The following is a 20,003-nucleotide window of genomic DNA, read 5'->3' as shown; positions in this document are numbered from 1 at the left end:
CTGTCTTTTTATTTTGCAGGTACAAGTTCGGAGTGGAGTAATGGCACGTGAGTATTAAAGTTCCCCAATGTCTTTAAACGCACCTTGTTTTGTCTTTCAGATGCGGGATGCAGCGCCGAAGGCCTCCGGAGCGTGCGAAGAGTTGGTAAGCTTTTGTCTTTCAGATGCCGGAATGCAGTGTGAAGACCTCCAGAACGGACGAAGAGTAGGTAAGCCTTTGTCTTTCAGATGCCGGAATGCAGCGCGAGGCGTTGGTGACAGCCGATGGACCAGGTAAGTGAAGAGCTGTCACTGAAGACTGTAATGCTAACCTGTTCTTTCTTGTCTTTATAGGTGTTGCTGAAGACTGGATTCAGGATGGTAAGCCTTTTTCCTTAGGCCCAGGATCAGATGCAGAAGACACGATGAGCGTTCTGCTGCAGAGGATGCAGAATAACGCAAAGCAAGATTCATCCATCGGGTGTGGTTTAAATAGCCTCCTGTAGTGCTTAGGTGTCTCCTCCACAGCCACGCCTAGGTAAGAAAAGAGTTCCTGCTTTCCAGAAGCGTTCCAGTGTTCTGAATCTAGGGAGTGGCTCCTGCCCCACCCAACAGGAAAAGTAGTTCCAAACAGAAGAGGATCAGAGGCTCAACTGGCAGGCAAGTAAGCAGCATGGTCTGCTGCAGGTAAGTCCACCCAAGCATTATGAGCCCGGCGCTTCCAGCGCTGGGGCTGGGCATATTTATGAGCCTGGTGCCACTGGCGCCAGGACTGGGTCCAAAAGGTCCCAATTGGGACTGGTTGGCACTCGGAACCTGGGTTATGGATCTGCTTCCAAGGGAGTTGGGAAAACCCTGACCTTTTGGAAGCAGAGATCATGACAGGTACCCCTTTCCAATTTTGCTTAAGTGCAACCGCAAGTCCCCTTGGGTTGACAGACATGCTACCTGAAACCTTTGCTTGCCAAGGGACCACCCCGAGGTGAATTGCAGAGCGTGTAGTCGGTTTAAACCGAGGACTCTAAAGGACCGTTCGATCAAACGTTGGGCCCACCACGGCAGGCAACGAGAGGCCATAGAAGCGGAGGGTGCCTTCAGTGATGCCATCCTATCGGACGGCGAGGGCAACGTGGCGTCGAGAGACGGCCAAGCGCAACTCCCCAACCTCGGAAGGTTGTCCGGCAGGGCAGCTATGGGGAACACCCCCGGCGACAGAAGCGCTACCCACAACATATCCACTAAGCACTCTAAGTCCAACTGACACTTGGCGCGCGTGTCGAGATCTCGGAGAGAGGCATGCAGAGAACGGTCCACAGAATCTGCGTCCTCTGGGCGTTCTCGATCAAGATCGCCGGATGACACCAGGCAACCATCCACTGTTGCCAAGAGTGCCTTGCTCTCTAAAGTAACGGAGGTTAGATCGTCGGGAGACGAAGACGACCACCATCCCCAGGCCGCACTCCAGGAGTCTGCATCAGCAGACCGTGTAACGGCTGCTCCCGTACCCTGACTTCGACTCGCTAAGAAAAGGGACACTACCCCAGAATCTCGACGCCAGACATCGAAGAGCTCCAAAAAGGTGAAAACACTGGGGAAGCACTCTTCCAGTCACAGGGAGGGGGGGGGGTAAACGGCAGAAAAAGCATTCTCAGCCTTCATCTGCACCACAGACACACAAGGACAAGTCGCAATCTTCTGAAAAAAGATCTAAGACCCCTGCACACGGCCAGAGGTCCAGTCAGGATATAGCAGGGAAGCTCTCGCAGGAGAGGGTAATCCCCATCTCTAAAGAATGGTCAAGTGAGGATATAGACAAGTTATGTCTAGAATGTCATCCCTAGCAGACTTCTATGCCAAAAATCCACACTTCCTCGCCTATACCCCTGACGGGGCAACCCCCTCAGGGTCCAAGGACCCGCAACTCCCTGGTAAAAAACCTCGAGTTGAAGCGCCAACACAAGGTAGGTCTTCTGACCTTTTCCATGTCCAGCCATACTCTCAATATGGCGAGGATCCATCTTTTAACGAGGATCCAGAATTGGCCACGTTGGACGTCCATACTGGAATGGATTACTATGGGGATGACGAGGCCCACGATGACGACCCAGAAGTCTACAGAGTAGACTCCCCAGTAGACAAAGAACCTCCGGTTACCGACTCTCCTGTCGACAACCAACCTCTCTTAAATGAGGTTTTATCTAGAGCGGCTGAACACGTCCGCATAGATACGCGGGGAGCACTGGAGGAGAGGGACTTTGCTGAGGAACTAGTGGGAAAAAAGAGACCTGTTGCCCAGGCCATCCCTATTCTCAAATCTATACAGAGGGGAATAGAACCTTCCCTTCTCAATCCCAACCTCACCAGGGCGGTAAACCCCAGGATTGGAAAAAACTGTTCAGGGCAGCCCAATCGGACCCACTCTACATAAGGGGGCAACTGAAGCCGGACTCCTTGGTAGTGACTAATACCCGAAAGCGGGCGGGAACACCCTTATTGTCTGAAGCTCCCCCCCGACAAGGATAGCAAGAAGATCTATGGTTTGGGAAGGAAGGTAGCCTCCACTTCCGCCTACCAGGCAAGGATTGCCAACTCCCCCACCCTACTGGTGAGTTACAACTGCCATCAGTGGGAAGAAGTTGCAGCGCTCATTGACTCCGCCCCGGAACCTTTAAAAAGCCAGTTGGCGCAGGTTGCATCGGAGGGAAGAGCCGTGTCCGGTTGCATCCTTAAGGCAACCTTTGATGCCGCGGATAACGCCGGCAGACTGATAGCAGAGAGCACTGTTCTCGAAAGACATGCTTGGTTAAGACAATCTGGGTTTAAACCCGAGACACAATCCTCTTTAATAGACAAACAGGTGGAGCACGATCTACTGTTTGGTAAGGCGGTAGAGGACGCATTTAAACAAATCCCTGGGCCAGTTAATTAACAAACCCCCCCCCCCCCCCCCCCAATCAAAGAGGGAATGGCAATTTTCGTCGCCCACGTGGCCAAAACTCGCAGAGGCTCCATCTATTCCCAGGGGCAGGGTACACCATGGAATAACAACCACCAGCAGTCTGCCCAAGGTTATGGCAGGGGTAACAAGAGGGGACGTGGCAAGGGTAGAGGCAGCCCCAATAGAGGCTGCGGCACGCCTCCCACAAAACAGTGACGTTCCGTTCAGGGTCCCTTCTCGCGCATCCCCAGTAGGGGGACGCATTACCAACTTCACCCAAGCTTGGAAAGGTATCACATCCGACAGCTGGGTGTTGTCCACAGTGTCCGCAGGATACTGCATAGAACTGTTAGAGCGTTCCCGAAACACCCTCCACGTCAACAAGTACATTCATTAGACCACCAGACGCTCCTTGAAGAGATCCCCAATCCTCTAGCAAAGGACGCGATAGAACTCGTCCCGGGACACCAGGTAAACAAGGGTATTTATTCAACTTACTTTCTTGTGCCAAAAAAAGATTTGACAATGCGCCCAGTATTGGATTTACGGCCTGCAAACAAGTATGTCAAGCCCCAAAAGTTTTGCATGACTACTCTCCAAGAGGTAATCCCCCCCCCCCCCCCCTAAAAAAAAAAGGATTACATGGCAACATTCGACATGAAAGATGCCTATTTTCATATTTCCATGTTCCGAGCGCACAGAAGATTCTTGTGCTTCAAGTTGGACAGTCAGCACTACCAGTTCAAGGTACTGCCCTTCGGTATAGCCTCAGCTCCAAGGGTATTCACCAAGGTAGTGGCGGCGGCGGCGGCACACCTACGCAGGAGGCAATCCCAGTGTACCCTTACCTGGACGACTGGCTCATCACGGGCGACACCCCAGTAATTTGCAGATCAAATATTCAAAGAACTATCGACCTCTTCTTCAAATTGGGTTTCTCCATAAATGAGAAAAAGTCAAGTCTGGTGCCAAGCACCTCCAAACAGTTCCTAGGAGCTGTCCTAAACACACAAGAAGGGTTGGCCTTTCCATCAGAGGAAAGAACTCGGAATCTAATGCTGCAAATTCTCCAGCATGGGGTCTGGCATGGATTCACATGCTCATGAATATTCCCCGTCGTCAGGCTGGGAATCCTCGGTAAAGAAAAAACCAGTATCAGTTTCGTTTCTGATCTGTCTTTCGTAGTAATAACCAATCACTGGTCTCTGCGTCATACTGACCACAGCCAATGACTGCCCTCTACCTAAGCACCGCCTCTGGCAGCCATCTTCAGATTTTTACCGCACGTTCATGTGTTGGGATCCTCGTGCTATTGCTCTCGAGCGTTAGTGCTATTTTTTCGCGCTTTTTCACAAAAACTTCGATTCTTTCGGTCAAAAGAGCCTCAAGCTCCACCGATCCTACATCCGATCAACGGGGACCCGTGTCGGATTCATCTGTGCCCCTCAAGGGTGAAGATTTCGTCGAGCTACGCTTCGGAGGACTCCAGAAGCTTCTCAGGCCCGGTCTCGGAGATGGCCCAGGAGAAGGGAAGCTCGACGCCCGGAAAGCTGTTCAGGGCCTGCCCTGGATGCCAGCTGCAGAACGTCTTCAAGGAGGACGAACACTCTTTCTGCCTTTACTGCCTTCATGGGGACAAGACGCACGTGGAGAAGGACTGTGCGTTTTGCGGCAACATGTCGGAACGGACCATGAAGGACCGCCATCAACGTCTCGCCAGCTGGCTGGAGGGTAAGAGCCCGTCTGGCGAGAAGAAGAAGAAATCTGAGCGGTCTTCTAAGACCTTTGAGGGCGCCCCGGCGACGGGGGTCCAACATAAGGCCAAGCACCGCGAGTCCGCTGGCACCGGGAGCGCCGAACGGTCGGGCTCTACGGGCGCCAGGCAGGGCGCACCCTCCCCGGCACCATCAACCACGAGCCAACGCTCTGGGTCGGGTAAGAGGAAGGCCGAGCACCCGGCGAAGCTCCTGGAGAGACCCCGGTCGAGCTCTAAGGCAGAGGAGGAGCGTGGCAGTGCCCCCTCCCTCAAGGATAAGGCGGTGAGCGCACCTAAGGTGGTGAAGGCCTTGATCCATTCGACCAAGCCCTCTATCGAAACGGTCGCGGCGGCCCTGGCCCAGCCTGTGGAGGCTGCACCAGTGGTGGCGGCCTCGGGGCCCAGAATCTCCCTGCCTCCTCGGAGGGAGTCTTCTTTCGTGCCCATCGATAGGACCCCCGTGAAACCCTCCGTGGGGAAGAAGGGGGGGCAGGGCGTCGGCGTAGATTCGGCCTCAACCTCAGAAGAGGAACTGATCGAGGTCTTAAGCCACGGCCTAGGCGTGGAACAAGACCAGCCCGTCGGAATGGGCCCCGACGCAGGTGACGACGACGACATCGTCGAGGATACCGACGGGGCCCCTGCTCGCCCGTCGGATTCCCCTCTGCCAGCGCCGCAAGACAACTCAGCGGCCATTTTGTTGGCTATACAGTCCTTATGCTCCGAGATAAGGACGAGACTACCGTTACCGACGGAGGAACCTCTCCCGTCGGGGGATCCAGAACCGGGACCTTCTGGTGTTCCCCCTACCAAGAAAAGAAGGATTCATCCACCGCCTCCTTTTCAACCGTCGCGCCCCGTCCAGCCCTCCTCCCCGTCCACCCGAGGGGATGATACGGGGACTGACACGGCAGCGACGGGTACGGACGACGAGGCATACGACGAGGATTTTCCGTCGTCGCCTCCCACCAGGGCTTCTCCGCCCGACGAGATTGGATCGTTCCACTCAATGATCGCCAGGGCATCCAAGCTTTTCCAACTCTGCCCTGAGGAGAAGAAAAAGGAAGGCTTCCTTTACCAACGGCGCGAGACCAAGAGGAAGACGGTCCTCGCAGTGCCTCTGTTGGACGACATTTGGGATGAGGGCCTTTCCCTCCTCAAGAACCCTTCCACGACGCCAGCGAAAAGAGACCGGTACGAGAAAAAGTACCGGGTCCCGGACTCGGCCCCCCTATGCCTCCGGGCGCAGCCTACCCCGGACTCCGTCGTCTCCGCGGCAGCCAGGAAGAAAGCGGGGGGGGGGTGCGGCCTCCACGTCGACTTCCCCGCCGGACGGCGAGGGAAAGAAATTGGATGCCATGGGGCGCAGAGTCATCTCGTCGGCGGCGACGACGATTAAAGCGGCCAACGCCTTGGCTATCGTGGCCCGCTACGACAGGGAACTCTGGTACAAGATAGCTCCCCTGCTGGATTTTCTGCCGGACGACAAGAGGGCGGAGGCCCTTGAGATCCTGCAGGAAGGTGAGGTGGCCTCGGACCACGCCATCACCGTGGCGACGGACATCGCCGACACTGGGTTCCGCCAGATGGGCAACGGCGTTTGCCTTCGACGTCGCGGATGGCTCAAGGCTACGGACTTTCGGCAGGACGTCCAGACCAGGGTCCTGGACATGCCCTTCGACGGGAACAACCTGTTTGGGAAGACAGTGGACGATTCCCTTCAGGCCATCAAGGCGGATACTGAGACGGCCCGGGCCCTTGGAGTACTGCAGCAACGGCGGACGCCCTTTCGGAGCGGCGGAGGCAAGGGCGCCTCCAAAGGTTCCGGCGGCGGTTTCGCTTCCTACCGTCAAGCGGCCCGCTCGTCGTCGCAAGAGGCCTACAGAGGACGAGGCAAGTCTGGCGGACCCCGCCGTCGTCGCCAAGGAGGCCAAGGCGGCAAGGCCGCGTCCAAGCAGGATTGAACCGGCCGTGGGGTCGGGCCCCCACCGAAGCACCCCGGTGGGAGGCCGGCTGGCGGGCTTCGTCAGCGTGTGGGAGTCCATCTCCACCGACCGTTGGGTGCTGGACGCCCTGGCCCGGGGCCACGCGCTCGAGTTTCAAAGAAGGTGCCCGCGCGTCCCCCCCGTGGCCAGGAAAGAACTTCACGTCCCTCAACTTCTCCTGGAGGTAAAGGCGATGCTCAGAAAGGGCGCCATCGAACTCGTCCCAAAGAGGCTTCGGGGCTCCGGAGTCTACTCGCGTTACTTCCTCGTGAAGAAGAAGACGGGAGGATGGCGCCCCATCCTGGACCTGCGACGCCTGAACAAGTTCATCAAGGCGCAGAAGTTCCGGATGGTCACCCTCCAGCACGTCCTGGGTCAGCTGGAGGAAGGAGACTTCCTATCGTCGTTGGATTTGGAGGATGCCTACTTCCACATTCCCATCCTAAAGGGGCACCGAAAATTCCTCAGATTCGTGGTCCAAGGGCGTCATTACCAGTTCAAAGCCCTTCCCTTCGGACTGCGGTCGGCACCCAGGGTTTTCACCAAGTGCCTCGCACCGGTGGCGGCGCAGCTGCGCCGCGAGGGGATTCACGTCTACCCCTACCTGGACGACTGGCTCATCCGCGCCAAGACGAGGGAGCTCGCCGTGGTCCACACGGCAAGGACCGTCCAACTCCTCACGGACCTGGGATTCTCCGTGAACTACGCCAAATCCCACCTGGTGCCCGCGCAAGTCGCACTGTTTCTGGGAGCGAGGCGCGACAGTGTCCCTTCTGGCCTCCCCGTCGGAGGAGAGGACCAGGACCATCCTGGGCAAGGTGCAACGGATGTTGGTGGCCGACGCGGCCAAGGTGAGGTCCATCAAGTCCCTCCTCGGGATGATGTCTTCCTGCATCTACCTCATTCCCATGTGCAGGCTCCGGATGCGCCCGTTGCAAGAGTTCCTGGATGCGCGCTGGATCCAGACGACGGGCAGCTTCGAGGAAAGGATCAAGCTCGACGAGAGTTTCCGACGAGCGATACGGTGGTGGGGCACCCGCGCGCATCTGACGGCGGGCATGGACTTCCAGACCCCAGCCCACCAGGTGACTGTGACCACGGATGCCTCCCTAGAAGGGTGGGGAGCGCACACCGAAAACCTGCACGCAAGGGGACTCTGGCTCCCGACGGAGAAGTCCCTGCATATCAACGTCCTGGAGCTCCGTGCAGTGTTTTGGGCCCTCAGGTCCTTCCTTCCGTCCCTCAAGGGCAAGGTGGTGAGGATCTTCACCGACAACACCACCACCATGTTTTACATCAGGAAACGGGGCGGAACCAGGTCCCCAGCGCTGTCCAAGGAGGCGCAGGACCTGTGGCATTGGGCCGTCGCCCAAGGGATTCTTCTGGTGCCGTTTCATCTGGCAGGGATAAAAAACACCATCGCCGACTCACTCAGCAGGGAGCTGCGCTCGTGCCACGAGTGGGAACTACGGCAGGATCTGGTGGATCGCCTCTTCCGACGGTGGGGCACACCCCAGATCGACCTGTTCGCGACGGCGACGAACACCAAGTGCCGGAGGTTCGCCAGCAGGTTTCCCCAGACGAGGAGCATGGGCGATGCTTTCTCGTTCCCCCTGGGAGGGCCTGTTCCTCTACGCGTTCCCTCCCTTGCCTCTGCTAATCCGGCTCGTCAACCAGCTCAAGAGGTCACGGTGCAGGATGATCCTCGTCGCACCTGCGTGGCCGAGGCAGATATGGTTCCCGGACCTTCTGGACTTGTCGGCGTCCCCGCCAATCAAGCTGCCGGCGGACGCGGATCTACTCTCCAGGGAAGGAGGCGCCATCCTCCACCACGACCCGAAGTCGCTGAACTTGCAGGCCTGGCTCCTGCAGCGCTAGAGTTTGGAGGATACGACATACCGGCCGATTGCAGAGAGGTTCTTGCAAAGGCCAGGGCGTCCTCGACTCTTAAATGCTACGGACACAAATGGAAGAGGTTTTCTGTCTGGTGCCACGCACAGAAGATTAACCCTCTACGGATTACGGCTCCCCAAGTGCTGCCGTACCTGCTGACGCTGGCCAAAGCTGGTCTGGCACACGCGTCCATCAAGATTCATCTTGCTGCGATCTCCCGATACACCAGAACCACGGGCCGGACGTCCTTGTGGTCTCATCGTCTGGTGAAAGAGTTCATGAAGGGACTGTTCAGATCGTTCCCGCCGGTGAAGGCTCCGGCCCCGGCGTGGGAGCTCAACGTGGTGCTGACCAAACTTATGGGACCTCCGTTCGAGCCTCTGCACTCGGCCCCGTTGAAGTTTCTATCGTGGAAAACAGCTTTTCTCGTGGCCATCACCTCCGCACGACGAGTGGGAGAGATACAGGCCCTTTCCTGCAAGGCCCCGTACTTGACTTTCCACGACACGAGGGTAGTGCTCAGGACGCACCCCTCCTTCATGCCCAAGGTACCGTCGGACTTTCATCTCAACGAACCCTTGTGTTACCTGTGTTCTTCCCGTCGCCTTCGTCGCCGGCTGAGAGGACTTTGCACTCGCTGGATGTAGCTAGAGCGCTGAAGTTCTACGTGGACCGCACGAAAGGTTTTCGGAAGACGTCACAACTCTTTGTGAACTTTGGACCTGTCAATCAGGGGAAGGCTCTCTCGAAGGCTTCCATCTCCAGATGGCTCTCCGGCTGTATCATGTACTGTCACCGGTTGGCAAACCGACCGCTGCCTGGCCGTCCGAGAGCCCATTCCACCAGAGCGATCGCAGCTACCACGGCGTTCCTATCTGGTGTGCCCCTGCTGGACATATGCAGGGCTGCTACGTGGAGGTCGACGCACACCTTCACGAAATTCTACTGCGTCGACCGGGATTCCAGGGAGGAGTCCAGGGTCGGCCAAGCAGTGCTGCGCAACCTGTTCGCCTGAGGTGAGCCTGGTGAGGAGGTAAGATGCTTAATGTTGAGTTGATGTGATGCTTAATGTTGAGCCTTTGCCACCTCCCGTGGTTGTGCATGTGTACTGCTATGTATTCTTTATTCATGAGCATGTGAATCCATGCCAGACCCCATGCTGGAGAAGGAACAAGTTACTTACCTGTAACTGTTGTTCTCCAGCATGGGTCTGGCATGGATTCACATGCGAACCCTCCCGCCTACCCCTCTGCGGCTCTTCACTTGGTCATACTGCCACTTCACGTGCTTCCAAATCTGAAGATGGCTGCCAGAGGCGGTGCTTAGGTAGAGGGCAGTCATTGGCTGTGGTCAGTATGACGCAGAGACCAGTGATTGGTTATTACTACGAAAGACAGATCAGAAACGAAACTGATACTGGTTTTTTCTTTACCGAGGATTCCCAGCTTGACGACGGGGAATATTCATGAGCATGTGAATCCATGCCAGACCCATGCTGGAGAACAACAGTTACAGGTAAGTAACTTGTTCCTTCCACTATATCGGGCCGGTCGCCAGATAACGGTGCACAAAGCGATGCGTTTGCTGGGCATGATGGTGTCATGTATTAACCTGATTCCCCCCCACACGGGCCTGCGCCTGCGACCCATGCAAGAATGGTTGGCGAAACAGTGGTCTCGGGCAAGTGGTCAGTGGAACGAGCTAGTGGTCGTTTCGCCAACACTTGTACAAAGTCTTCACTGGTGGACAAGAGAAAACCTGTCAAAGGGGGAAACACTTTTACGATCCCGAGATACAGGCTGTAGTCACAACAGACGCATCCCTGTCAGGGTGGGGAGCACACCTTCTCCATCACAAAGCTCAGGGTCTCTGGTCACACTCAGTGGCCAAGAATCATATCAATCTGCTAGAACTTCTGGCAGTATTCAGAGCTCTTCAAGCGTTCAAGCCCTACCTGTTAAACCTGTCAGTGCAGATCCTGACAGACAGCACAACAGCAATGTTTTACCTGAACAAGCAAGGAGGGACTCCTTCGCCAAATCTGTCCAAGCTTACCCAGAACATTTGGAGATGGGCACTCAGACGGAACCTCTACCTGGCATCCCAACATGTCCCAGGGGATCTCAATTCTCTGGCGGACGCTTTGAGCAGGGATCCCCTCCCACAATAACACGAATGGTGTCTACACAGAAATCGTAGAAGATCTCTTCTCTCAGTGGGGTTTCCCCACGATAGACCTATTCGCCACAAGCGAAAACAGACAGTGCCCAGGATTCGCATCCAGGTTCCCCCAACCAGACTCCAAGGAGAACGCCCTGTGGATGTTTCTGGTCAGGGATGTTTGCGTATGCTTTTCCACCAAACCCCCACCCATCCCCCCCCCCCCCCAATCAGGAAGGTGGTCAACAAGATACACAGGGAATCGATGACACTCGTCCTTGTTGCTCCCATGTGGGCGAGGCAACCGTGGTTCCCACACTTACGCAGACTAGCGGTGTGCGAACCCATCAAGCTCCCATGCTGGTACAACCTACTATCCCAGCACCAAGGTCAGACAGTACATCCTCAACCCAACTCGATGAACCTGGCAGCATGGCTCCTGAGGTCATAGAGTTTGAACATCTCAATTTACCTCAGAGATGTATGGACATCCTAAAAGAATCTAGGAAGCCAAACACAAGGTATTGCTACTTTGACAAATGGAAGAGATTCGTTATCTGGTGCCAGAATAAGCAAATCAGCCCAGTTGATTGCACTCCTTCCACTATAGTCACCTACATGCTCCACCTGCTGGACGCAGGGTTGGTATTTAATTCATTTAAGGTACACCTGGCAGCTCTGTCGGTATACACCACCTCGCATAACAAGGTATCGTGGTGGAAAGTACCAGTGGTTAAAGCCTTCATGGAAGGAGTAAAGCGACTCCACCCTCCAATTTCTAACCCACCACCAGGGTGGGACCTTAATGTGGTGCTTGCTAAACTCATGGGCCCTCCCTTCGAGCCCATGCATAAGAGCAGTCAAACACCTGACATATAAAACTACCTTCTTGGTAGCCATTACGTCTTTAAGAAGGGTCCGTGAAATTCAGGCTCTGTCAGTGCAGGACCCTTTCTTTACTGTCCATAAAGATAAACTGGTTTTACGAACACACCCTAGGTTCTCACCTAAGTTTATTTCCAAATTCCACGTGAACCAGTCCATCGAGCTTCCGGCTTTCTTCCAAGACCCACAAAGCTCGGCTGAGGTGAAATTACACACCCTAGATGTGCTTAGGGTGGTCCTATACTATGTAAACAAAACCAGACCGCTGAGGAAAACAGACCAACTGTTTGTCTCCGTAGCTACAGGCAAAGAGGGAGATTGCGTCTCTTAAGGTGCCATCTCTGAGTGGATTATAAACTGTATCCAGCTGTGCTACTCCCTTTCTGAAAAAACTCTGCCTTTCACGCCAAGAGCCCTCTCTACAAGAGGCATTGGGGCCACTCAGGCTTTTATTGCAAATGTACCCCTTGACACCATTTGCAAAGCAGCTACCTGGAGCTCTATTCACGCTTTTACTCAGCACTACTGCAGTGACACACATTCCAAGACAGATACTCAAGTGGGGCAAGCGGTTCTAAGACATTTGCTCATGATCCCTCTCACAGCCCACCTCCTTGTAACACTGCTCGCTAATCTATGCACAGCATGTGATCTAAGCAGATTCCACAAGCCTCAGAAGGGATACATTACTCACCGTAATCGTATTTCTGATGCTTGTATCTGCTTAGATTCACATGCAACCCGCCCTTCCTCCCCTCTGAGAGAAGGCGCATGGATGCTTGTAGTCTTATCTTTCTATCTGCTTGGATAATCTGTACTCTCTCTACTTCTCATGCCAGAAAAAATACAATCGGAGGTTCCTAGACGCGTGAGGGATCATGGGTACAGTGGACGTCACACTAGGGATAGTATTACTGGCACGCCCTGTGTCGACGCCCATTTTTTGTTTCGAAAAACAAACTGTAATACTCCGTAGCTTCCACTAGATGTCGGCCTATGCACAGCATGTGAATCTAAATAGATACAAGCATCAGAAATACAATTACGGTGAGTAATGTATCATATATATATATATATATATATATGACAAGATTGACGTTTAAAGTACATGTAGATTGATTGATATGATGGGAATCTACATAGTTCGGCTAGTATATGCCAGGTTGAATGGATAGATGGAGAGTAACAATAGATCAGATAGTGGTTTATAAAGGTGCCCAGTGGGCTTTATGCAGGAAATATCGTCCAATTTGAGCAGAGTTCACATTGAAAAGGCTCCATGAGCAACGTGCATCTTGATTCTAGATTTTCACTTGGAATTAAAATGTTGCAACAAGAGAAAGGTAATAGCCAGCTAACGCAAGTCGTCTTCTGTTTTCAGAACATGCTTTTTGAGAGTATTCAAGAAGGAAAGTATGAATTTCCTGACAAGGACTGGGCCCACATTTCCTTCAGCGCCAAAGATCTAATTTCCAAGCTGCTTCTCAGAGATGCCAAGAAACGTCTCAGTGCTGCCCAGGTGCTGCAGCATCCATGGGTGCAGGGGGTGAGTCACTTCTTGTCTTATCACTTCCGGTCCAACCTAGCAATTGCAGCTCTTTAGGATTTCCATGTTATTTGTTTTAGGAAAGCTGCATTTTGTGGATTTATGAATATGTTGTGGCTTTGTACAACTTGTCCCTTTGGGGGGAAAAACAAAGTCCTGTGTGACGTGATGAAGTATTTCATTCAAACGGCAGTGCCACTGTAAGGAGGCAAATAAGTTGATAAATATTCTGTATTGGAACCTTCTTTTTCATCTCAAACCAAAAACCTACCACACATATATCCCTATAATTGCCCTTTTATATAGCGCCTTTTACTATTACCATAGTCTCAACACGCTTGGTGGGAACCCCCTTGGGGGCCGCAGTCCACAATATGGGTAATTCTCAGAGGTTTAGAATGCGGGTGTCCATTATGGCCAGGATAAGGAATAAGGTGGGCTGGCTGGGCTCCTGTAAGCAACCCCATAGATGAGGCATGTGGACGGGTGCTGAGTGAGGTCTGAGTGTGCATGCAAGAGACTTGTTATGTGCCCAGCTAGACAGAATTTGTCCTAGGTCGTTGCATTTCAGTGCATGAGTGCAGGTAGCCATGCCCGTGGACGATAAAGTTGTGCATTTATATGTACCCTGAGGGTCGGATGGAGCTTTGTTGTTGTTGGTTCTGTGGTCTGAGAGAGGGAATCCTCTAGTCCCACTATCCGAATTGCTGTAATAGGTCTTTGGTTGTCTTATCTTCTAGAAGCAATATCAGGGTTTCCAGCTTATTTGCTTTCCATGCTCATAACTAAAGGTGCATTAGACGGTCTAAATCCAAGGTCTTTTAGGTGTACTGAGAGAGGCGAGTCCGGAGCATAAGGTATTTTTTTTTTCCACTTAATTTTTATTAAACATGTCCTCAAACAATACATCCATCAGTCTACAGAAGACAATGGTCAAAGGCAACACACGATCAGGGAGACAACAAAACCTACCCACTCCCTCCCCAACCCAAACCCCCCAATCCCCCACCAAAAACTACCTGGTTTACACAGAACGAGACGTACACAGGGAATAGAGTTGAGACGCAAAATACACTTTTCCACACAACCACAGTGTCTTGGGGCCCCAATGGGACATGCAAGGGCTGGTGAACTGCCAGCAAACTAACCACATTCCTCAGCTGCAACCCTCCCAAAAAACAATAGTCCATTCCTGTAAGAAAGAAGACATGTTGTCATTAACTATGGCAGACAGTTTCTCATATGTGAAAATTGCCAATAACTTAGTGAGCCACTCCGCCCTGGTGGGAGCATGGGGACTTTTCAAATTTTGCGCCACTGCCATTCTCCCCGCTCGCAGCATAGCACTCACTACCTTAGCGAAGGGAACAGACTCCCTGTCGGGCAAAGGGGTGCCCAGCAGGACCTCCAAGGGGTGAAGAGAAGGGCACGACCCCAGAATGCTCTTGATCCAACTAAGCAATTCCACCCAGAAGACCTGAATGACCGGACAATCCCACCGCATGTGGAACCAAGTACCGCGGAGAGAGCAATCTCTGGGACACATAGGGGATACCCCAGGAAACATTTTAGATAAGGTGACGGGAGGACGGTGCCATGAGTGGAGAATCTTAAAATTGTGCTCCATAGCAGCTGTATAAAAGCCCCTCCTAAAGATGGCTCTGAAGACTCCCTGCCATGTGGGATCATCAATGGGTATGCCCAGCCTCTCCTCCCAGGCACGCTTGAATGGTTGTCTACCCTCTAAGTTCGCTGTAACCAACACATTATATATCTTGGAGAGTGATCCCTTCCTGGACTTGGCCTCCCCAAATTTTTTTTGGAAGGGGGTTAGAGGACGGGTAAAAGAAGCCCGACATCCAGCCTGAGTAAGGATACCCTTAAGCCGGAGGTAATCAAAGATGGAAAGCGGTTTCTCACGCAACACCTCCGACAACTGGCCAAACTCAATAAACTCGCCAAGATGGAAGAGTTGCGCCGCCCTTTCTACTCCATGGTCAGACCAGGATTGGGTTTCTCGGAACCCTCTGGAACCTATGTTGAGTGGGGGGGCCAGAAGAAGAAAGGGGAGAAGGCCAAGAAGAGAGGAGCTTGTTGTCTCTATTGGGCTTCCAAGCCGCCCACATAACAGGCGGGATTGGGTGCGATTTAGCCACTGCGGGAAGGGATCGTGGATGAGACCAAAGTAAACCCTGACTTTGAAAGGATGGACCTGAACATCCTCCACATACGTCCAGTACGTCCTAAGATGTTTCAGCATCACCTGCAATTGGGCCGCCTTATAGTACAGCTTAAAATCAGGGAGACCCAACCCACCGTGAGACTTTGGGAGGGTCAGGGTGGAATATTTCACTCGTGCCCTCTTACCGCTCCAGACAAAGTGCAGCAGACGGGAACAAAGAGATTCGAAAAAAAGAGTCCGGGGCACTGCAAGGCAAAGACGAAAAAAGATGGAGGAGACTGGGAAGCACATTCTTTTTAATTGAGACCATGCACCCAAACCAAGAGAGTGAGAGGAGCCCACCTAGCCAGGTCCTTAAAGATCCCAGCCAGGAGGGGGAGGATAATTCAGCTCATACAATTTTTATTTAGGTCTCTAGGGATGTAAGTGCCAAGGTACCTAGTTGCCTCTCTCTCCACTCTCATCCCAAGCACCTCTGATTTTCCACAGATCTCACAATCCAAACTGTCCATTGGCATAATATAGGACTTGGAAACGTTAATTTTAAGCCCCGAGAACGCCCCAAAAAGGCGGATCAAGCCAAGTAAGCGCGGGAGGGATTCATGAAGCCTGGTCAGGTATGCTAAGATATCATCTGCGAAAAGGGAGAGTTTGAACTCGCAGTCCCCACATAGCACCCCAGAGACACGACTATCGTTTCTGACCGCAATGGCAAAGGACTCCATTGCAAGAGCGTACAAAATAGGGGAGAGAGGGCACCCCTGACGAGTACCTCTGGAGAGCGAGAAATCGGCCGAGATACGGCCATTGACCAGTACCCGCGCCAGAGGACCATTATACAAGGCCGCGATCCACCCACAGAATTTGTCACCCAAGCCCATCTTGCGAAGGACCTTCACCTGGTAAGGCCATTCGACACGGTCGAAGGCCTTTTCGGAATCCAACGAAAGGAGGTAAGCCGCAGAGTTTCGCACAGACACCTCATGAAGGAGACACAGGGTTTTCCTTACATTATCGGAACCTTGGCGCCCGGGGATAAAGCCTACTTGATCACCATGGACCAGCGAGGGGAGAAGTTTAGATAACCTATTCGCCAACAGTTTAGCCAATATTTTAACATCAACGTTAAGGAGAGAGATGGGTCTGTAAGACTGACAAAGCGAGGGATCCTTCCCCTCCTTTGGAAGCACCACAATAAGGGCAGACATCATGGTATCGGACAGGGAGCCAGAGTCTAGGGCCGCATTATACACCTTGGACCGGAAGGGGGCCAACGTGGAACGGAAAGTCTTATAGAATTGGACAGAGAAACCATCATCTCCCGCAGCCGTGCCACTCTTCAAGGATGCAATAGTATCAATTATTTCCTGAGACGAGATAGGGAGCTCTAAAGACTCCGAGGAGTCCCGAGCGAGATCGGGGACGGGGAGGGAGTCCAGGAATTGGTCCACCTCTTTGCCATCCCCACAATATTTGGAAGCATAGAGAGCCTCATAATACTGCCTGAACTGCTCTGCTATTTGGCCATCCTGCAAAATGTTCTCTCCCGCTCGACCCGATTAACCCTCCTACTATTACGCAACTCTCACAGCCTCCAGGCCAAAACCTTATCTGCTTTTTTCCCCTTTCTCCATGTACCGTTGTTTTAAGAACGCAAGCTTTCTCTCCGTCTGACCTACAAGAAGGGCAGATAGTTTGCTCTGAGGCTCTGAAGCACATGACACTGACCTGGGGAAATATGAGTTTTCAACTTGCCCCCCGGCTGAATGGCCGCGATTTGCTCCCTCAAGTTGGACTTCTCCCTCGCCCTCTCCCTCTTTCTCCTAGCTCCCATTTCAATCAACGTACCTCTAATCGTGGCCTTAAATGCATCCCACACAATTCTGGGGTCCACCTCACCCATGTCGTTATGGTTAAAAAATTCCTCGATGGAAGATAGAAGGGATTGCCTCAGTTCTTTATCTGCTAAAAGCAGGTCATTACATATCCACCTCGACTTACTTGGGGCAGGGAGAAGGTTTCCTAGATTGACTCGGACTAAGTCGTGATTGGACCATGGGAGAGTCACAACAGCAAAATCGGACACGCAATCTCTGATCGCGGAGTCCACTAACAAATAATCAATCCTAGAGAAAGCTTGATGCACCGTAGAGCAAAACGTAAAGAGGGATTCGCGGTCACGCCAAACAGGGTGTGCATCCACGAGACCCAGCTCACCATTTAACCCGGTTGAATGAATCCGCCATCTTCAGCTGGGATCTGAGGTCGGGGCACGGATTGGGGGATCTCCTGTCGTTCTCCGGACACAAAACCATATTAAAGTTTCACCCCCTCCCCCAACAATTAGCGCGCCTTCAGCAAATCCTCTGGTCCTCTCCTGCATCCCCTCCCAAAAAGCATCTTGCTCTTCATTCGGGGCGTAAACACCCACAAAAGTGAAAAGTCGGACCTTCAGCTATCCCTTAACCATTATATATCGCCCTTCAGGGTCAGCTATGTGGGCTTTGGGGGAGAAGTGGGCCTCCTGGGAGATCAAAAGGACGACCCAGTGGGATTCCTGTAGGAAAAGGAAATGGTTTCAGTCTAGCAAATTCCCTCAACAACAGAGCTTTTAGTTGGAGAGTTCAGCCCCCGCACTTTTAAGGACCCCACCGACATCAGCAGTAAAGACTCATCCATAAGAAAAGCCAAAAGGATCTTCCGCCCCCACCGGGGAGGCGATTGAGAGTGTCCAACTCCTAGACCGCAGCGCACACATGAAGCCCAAATAAGAGCAAATGTGATCCCTTAAACCAGGTAGACCCAAGTGCAAAAAAACAACCCACCCCAACTCCCAAAAGAAATACACATTTTGAACCACAACCCACAGCACCCTTCCCCAACAAAACTAACCCCATCCACCCCACCTACCCTTGAGCACCTGGACCGGACATGACATCCACATGCCGCACCGTCAGGCCGCCAAGGATCGCCTCCACTTGGGCGGAATGCAACAAAAGAAACCAGAAATTCTGGGGCCCCCCCTACTTCAGTGACATAACCCAACAGGTCAAACCCCATAACCCCTCCATCCCCCCACCCCCACCACCAACAGAGAATAGTCCAGCAGACCCAACCTAGGAAGGTCTCAACAATCTTCCAAAAGGTCAAATAGCCAACCATAGGATCCCCGGGCGCTCAGGATTGCCCTAGAAGCAGAACCCTCCTCCTCAAGGATCCATCACCGGCTGCTCCAAGGAGGGCAGCGCCACCTTTCTGTACTTCGGTGCACCCGGACGCAGTGCCGACCCGATGCGTCCGAAGGACCCCTCTATCCAACTCAAACGTAAGTGAGAACGGGTGCCCCCACCAATAGCGCACTCCCTTAGTCTGGAGCCACCTTGTCAGAGGGCTGCACAATCTCTGGCGGGCGAGGGTGAGTGCCGAAAGGTCCTGATAGATCGATATTTTAGCACCCTCCCATTCGATAGGGCCCTTTTGTCGTGCCAGCTCCAGAATTTTGGACTTCTCTGCATAGTAGTGAAATTTAACCAGAACGGATCTCGGGCTTCCCGCACGACATCCCGCTCTGTGGGCTCTATCAAATGTGGCTCGCTGGTATTCTCCCCATCAAAGAGCTTATTTATGATAGACTTGACTCTCCTCGCAATGTCCATCTGGGTCTCCCCTCCCGCTCCGGGATACCCAGAAACCTGAGGTTGGACCGCCTTTCCCTATTCTCCAAGTTATCGAGCTTAAGAGTGACCTTCTCCTCTCGCCTCTCTAATTCTGCCATGCGCATGTCGAATTGCGTTTCGAATAGGTCTGCCGACGTCCGATTGGCCTCCAGGGCTTGGACCCGGTCCTCGACAGTGTCCACCTTTTTATCTAGGGAGTCAAGCTGCCTGCTAATATCGGCCCTGAAGCCGTGGATCTCCTCCAACAGGGCCGCCATGTTCTGGCTCATGGACTGAGCCTCCGATGTCTCTGATGGGTCTGCCGCCTGCATACTGGTCCCGCCTGGCACCTGGACAGGGGCACGTCAGAACATTTGCAAAGATTGCACCCCGTCCATCCAGGAACCAAAAGGGTGTGAACCACAAGAGACGCTTCAGAGGCAGGCACCAGGAGATCCCCACACCGACCACCAAGACATTCCAGCTCTCAAGACAATGCTCGGCTCCCTGCGCTCTAGAGCAATATCAAGCGGGCCTCAGCTGCGAGATAGACCAAGGAGATCCGGCAGTAGATGCCTGAACAAGAGCCACCAACAAAGTCCACCGTCCCGGCACACTCCAGAGCGACCACATCCACTCCCTGGACTGCCTCCGAGAGCCCCCTGCACGGTGGAACACGGCCACAGAATCCCAGGAGCCCCAAATCCAGCGTGCGAGACTTCCAGACAGTGGCACCCCAATGCCTGGCGATCACCCTAGATGCGGGACAAGAGACTGGCCAATAGTGTCCCCAACGGGCCTCCTCCGCACTACTGGTGCCACAGATCACAATGGGGCTGCAAAAGACATAAACCTCCCGGGTCACCTCGAACCTTGAGGGACACCAGCCCCAGCCCCAACAGTCTAATGATGCAGCAATCAGTCTGACCCTCAGAGTCTGCGGAAGGTCCGCTCGAGGCAGCTGAGGCACAACGGGAGCAGGCGGGCTGCTGGCCCCCGCCAAGATCCGTCACGGCCCAGGAC

The 20,003-nt window shown here is 53.4% G+C and overlaps 1 protein-coding gene across 1 annotated transcript in view; it reads left to right on the top strand.

The window, feature by feature from the left end:
- The window catches only part of MKNK2 (MAPK interacting serine/threonine kinase 2), a 106,953-nt gene that overhangs the window by 73,690 nt on the left and 13,260 nt on the right, over positions 1–20,003 (top strand). The window contains exon 12 of the mRNA XM_069649507.1: positions 12,978–13,142. Within this exon, the coding sequence (XP_069505608.1) occupies positions 12,978–13,142 (165 nt within the window). The remainder of the gene's footprint in view (positions 1–12,977; positions 13,143–20,003) is intronic.

This window comes from Ambystoma mexicanum, chromosome 1p (genome assembly GCF_040938575.1).
Source record: "Ambystoma mexicanum isolate Mex_15411 chromosome 1p, UKY_AmexF1_1, whole genome shotgun sequence".
NCBI lineage: Eukaryota > Metazoa > Chordata > Amphibia > Caudata > Ambystomatidae > Ambystoma > Ambystoma mexicanum.
The sequence above is the reverse complement of the archived record's forward strand: the minus strand, read 5'-3'. Positions and strand labels throughout refer to the sequence as shown.